Raw genomic sequence first — 4,308 nt, 5'->3', positions numbered from 1 at the left:
TGGATTTTGATTTTGCTGACATGTTTGATGCGCAACATTTCAGTTGTATGCGTAAATTTAGGGTGCATAGTTCATTAAGATTGGCGTACTATGCGCATGTTCGCTGTAGAACATAATAACGATTTTACATACGTTTCTTTGCGCAATTTGTTTGATTTTGAATGCGCATACCAAACTATGCGCATAGTATTTAATATGGAAAAATAAAGGCGCATTGTGATAGATTTAGAAAGCACTTTTTTTTATTTTTACTAAGGACCACCACTACAGCTTCGAAATTTGAATTATATTTCATATATATATGTTCTCTAAATAAAATATCTTTTCTTCCTTAATTACATAGATTAGATTAGGGTGATTAATGCAAAACATATATAAAAAATATGAGTTGGTCTTGGGTGAGGTCAACCTCATGGGGTGAGACGGGTCGGGTCGGGGCGCGGGTCGGGTCGGGTTTGGACGCGGGTTTGGGATAAAGTACACATTATCATTAATAAAAGTAACAATTATTGTGAACAAATGTAATAATTTCAAAACATTACATTTCTGCATATCAATAATTACTTTTCATTATAATAACAATTACTTTGAATAACGGAGAAAATAAATAGAATATAGAAAAAAAAAAAAATAATAATTCAAGTAATTATTGTCTTGAGGAAAAGTAACTATTGATATGATGAAATAATTCAAATAATAATTCAAATAATCATTGTCTTGAGGAAAAGTAACTATTGATATGATGAAATGTAATGTTTCTAAAGTATTACATTTGTTCACAATAATTGTTACTTTTATTAATGAGAATGTGTACTTTATTTCTGGTATCCCAGACCCGCGCCCAAAACCCACCCGACCCGTCAAACCCGCGCCCCGACCCGTCAAACCCGCGCTCCGACCCGACCCGACCCGTCTCATAGGGTGAGGTCAACCTCACCCAAGAATTTGCGAAAAAATATAGGTTAATAGCGCATGGTTCCATTTATTAAAGTTTTATAGCGCATAGTTCCCAAATGATGTAATTTTATAGCGAATTTAATTATAGGCGCATAGTTCCCAATATAAATGAAACAAATATGCTATTTATAAACTATAGCGCATAGTTCCCAATATAAATGAAAAAAAATCTATCATTTATAAACTATTTATAAGCTATTTATAAACTATTTATAAATGAAACAAATAAAACAATTAGAACTATAGCGCATAGTTCCCAATATAAATGAAACAAATGGTATAATTATCATTTATTAAAATTTTAATAAAATATGCAATATATATGGAATTTATATACAATATCTATTTATTGGGAACTATGCAATATATCATGTTTATATCTATTGGGAATTTATAAAATATACTATATACATTGCGCATAGTTCCAATTGAGCGCATAGTTCTAATTGAATATGTCCATATGGGAACTATGCGCTGGAATTTAAAAACTATGCGCATGTTTATATCAATTGTGCTATGTATTTTTAATAAATTATCATTTATTAAAATTTTAATAAGCTCATTCCATTTTTAATAAATTATAGCTTATAGTTCCATTTTTAAAATTTTAATAAGCTAATTCCATGTTTTTATCTATATGCGTATTGAAATTATGGACATTGCGCATTGCTCCCACTATGCGCATAGTTCTAATTGAATATGTTCATTTAGAAATAAGACAAATTGTCTAATCTTACAAATTTCTTTGCAGTGACAATGTAAATTTCTTTATGCGCATAGGTGGTGGTTTGGGCAAATTATTAAACGCAAAATTTATATGAAAATAGAGGATAACATAAAATTTAAACAGAATTTAATACAGATGATAAAATGCGCATAACTTGTCTGAAAGAGAAGATAACAACCACCACCCTACATATCCACTAATGCCCAAACCCAGTTTTCAACTGTTTTATTTAAATGTAAAAATTGATTAGAAATGTATAAATAAATAAGAATGAATGAGGATTGAGGAAAATTAGAATGAAGTGATTATACGATGCCACGTAGGATAGGATTTATTTTGCTATAATGTAAAAATTGATTAGAAATATATAAATTGATAAGAATGAATGAGAATTGAGGAAAATTAGAATGGAGTGATTATATGATGCCACGTAGGATAAGATTTATTTTGCTATTATATATGTAGGATTGTAAATTTATTCAAAAAAATAGCTAGTACATACAATGCATGACATCTGTAAAGATAAAAAGTAAATTATTTGATAAAAAATCAGAAAGAAAAACATCATCAGACGCGTACTCTTATTTCTTTCAAACTAAAGCAACCCAACGTTGCCTAAAATAGAAAAAAAAATAAAAAAAGAAAGACGAATAATTCCTAGGTAGCTAGAAAAATCATTTGTTGAGGCCAGTTGCATCTTTGACAGCATCAACTGCTCCTTGTGCCTTGGCCTGCAGCTGTTGTCCAGCCTGAACACAAATGCATGCATTGCACAAATCATATGTTGATAAAGTCAATATATATTTGGATTAATTAACAATTAAGCAGTACCTCCTGAACTGATTCCTTAGCAGATTGTGCAGCACTGCTGGCCTTGTCCATGAGCTGGCTGCCCTTTTCCTGGGCTTGGCCCTTGGCCTCGCCGGCTCTGTAGCTCGCGCTCTGTGAGTTATCCATGTTTTATGCTTCTACAGATAAGATCAAAATTAATGCTTTGTGTTAATTGATCGATGATGATTTAGGAGCTTTGTGAATTGGTATTTATAGTGCTTTAGGCCTAAAAGAGAGCCTCTTGATCTTAACAAGAAGTGAGAGTTTCTTGGAAAATCATCAATCTTTCTAGTGTGATGGATCTGAATAACAACTTTGGCCCAATTTTGTAAGATTTAATATGGAATGAAATGGATGGTGAGAAAGTTGACAGCAAGAGCATTTACAGGGTCAGATAAAGGGTTGTCTTTTAAAAAAAAAAAATAATATTAATAATAATAATAATAATAATAATTATTATTATTATTATTATTATGAATTACAGTTTATGAGGACATTATACTTCAAGAAAGTGTCCTTCGATTGTGTGACGATAAATTTCGTTCTAATTTTATGCAATTTTTTTAAAGACGATAAAAAAGAACTTCAAACATATATGCAAACTTCTATTGATATATTCAAACAGTTTCGGTCGATTATTGTTCGTTGGAATTCAGTTGTTTTCTTGTTGTGCTTATTATAGTTATGTTACAAGTTTAATAAATATTATGTACTTGTGTATTATATTTGTAACACCCCGATAATTTAGATTTATTTTATAAGTTTAATTAATAGTATTTTCTTGTATAGCTTATTTTTTTAAATAATTACATGATACATATAGATATGCACCATTAATTTTATCTAGACTATTATTATTATTATTATTATTATTATTAGTATTATTATTATTAGTATTATTTTTGTTTCCTATTAGAACTAGAACTCTTTAAAAACTAGTATAAATATGGGATCTATTTTCAAACCCTAAAGGAGACGGACACACTAATTAATTAGGGTTTTTAGAGAGAGCAGAGAGGGCCAGACACGTGTAGGCAGAAGATCTGAGCTGGAGTCAGATTTTCGCAGGAAATCAAGTTCTGGCAGTTTTGGGAGAACGGCCATAACTTCCTCCACAGAACTCCGATTCAAGCGAAACAGGCGGCCACGGAAAGCTCTCTCGAAGACGAAGAAGTCGTATTTCTGGGCAAAATATGATTTGAGGACGTTTGGGGCTTCAAACGAAGGTTTGAAGCTGACTGGTCTGTTCAGCTGCGATTTGACGAATTCTTCTGGTGCGGCGCTATTAAGACCTTCATTCCGGATTTGATTTATTTAGCTTCGACTTTAATGTGAGGGATTTTACACTTATTCATATGGTTATATATGTTTTATTATCGCGTTGATTACTTGTTTACGTGCATCCTTGACTATGTTGTTATGTGTGATCATGGGATCTAAGCCATTGATCTATGTTATGTGCGATCATGGGATCTAAGCCATTGATCTATGTTATGTGCGATCATGGGACCTAAGCCATTGATCTATGTTATGTGTGATCATGGGACCTAAGCCATTGATCTATGTTATGTGCGATCATGGGACCTAAGCCATTGATCTATTATGTTATGTGCGATCATGGGACCTAAGCCATTGATCTATGTTATGTGCGATCATGGGACCTAAGCCATTGATCTATGTTATGTGTGATCATGGGACCTAAGCCATTGATCTATGTTATGTGTGATCATGGGACCTAAGCCATTGATCGATCATGGGACCTAAGCCATTGATTTATGTATGTGTTTGGTCAT

The 4,308-nt window shown here is 32.1% G+C and overlaps 1 protein-coding gene across 1 annotated transcript; it reads right to left on the bottom strand.

Annotated features, from left to right (window-relative positions):
• Positions 1–2,201: 2,201 nt before the first annotated feature.
• On the bottom strand, positions 2,202–2,818 carry LOC130988657 (stress-induced protein KIN2-like). Its single transcript, XM_057912560.1, has 2 exons — positions 2,516–2,818; positions 2,202–2,433 (listed from the first exon to the last, which is right to left on the bottom strand). The coding sequence occupies exons 1-2, from the start codon at positions 2,639–2,641 to the stop codon at positions 2,359–2,361; spliced, it is 201 nt and encodes a 66-aa protein (XP_057768543.1). The 5' UTR covers positions 2,642–2,818; the 3' UTR covers positions 2,202–2,358.
• Positions 2,819–4,308: the final 1,490 nt, after the last annotated feature.

This window comes from Salvia miltiorrhiza, chromosome 6 (genome assembly GCF_028751815.1).
Source record: "Salvia miltiorrhiza cultivar Shanhuang (shh) chromosome 6, IMPLAD_Smil_shh, whole genome shotgun sequence".
Taxonomy (NCBI): Eukaryota; Viridiplantae; Streptophyta; class Magnoliopsida; order Lamiales; family Lamiaceae; genus Salvia; species Salvia miltiorrhiza.
The sequence above is the reverse complement of the archived record's forward strand: the minus strand, read 5'-3'. Positions and strand labels throughout refer to the sequence as shown.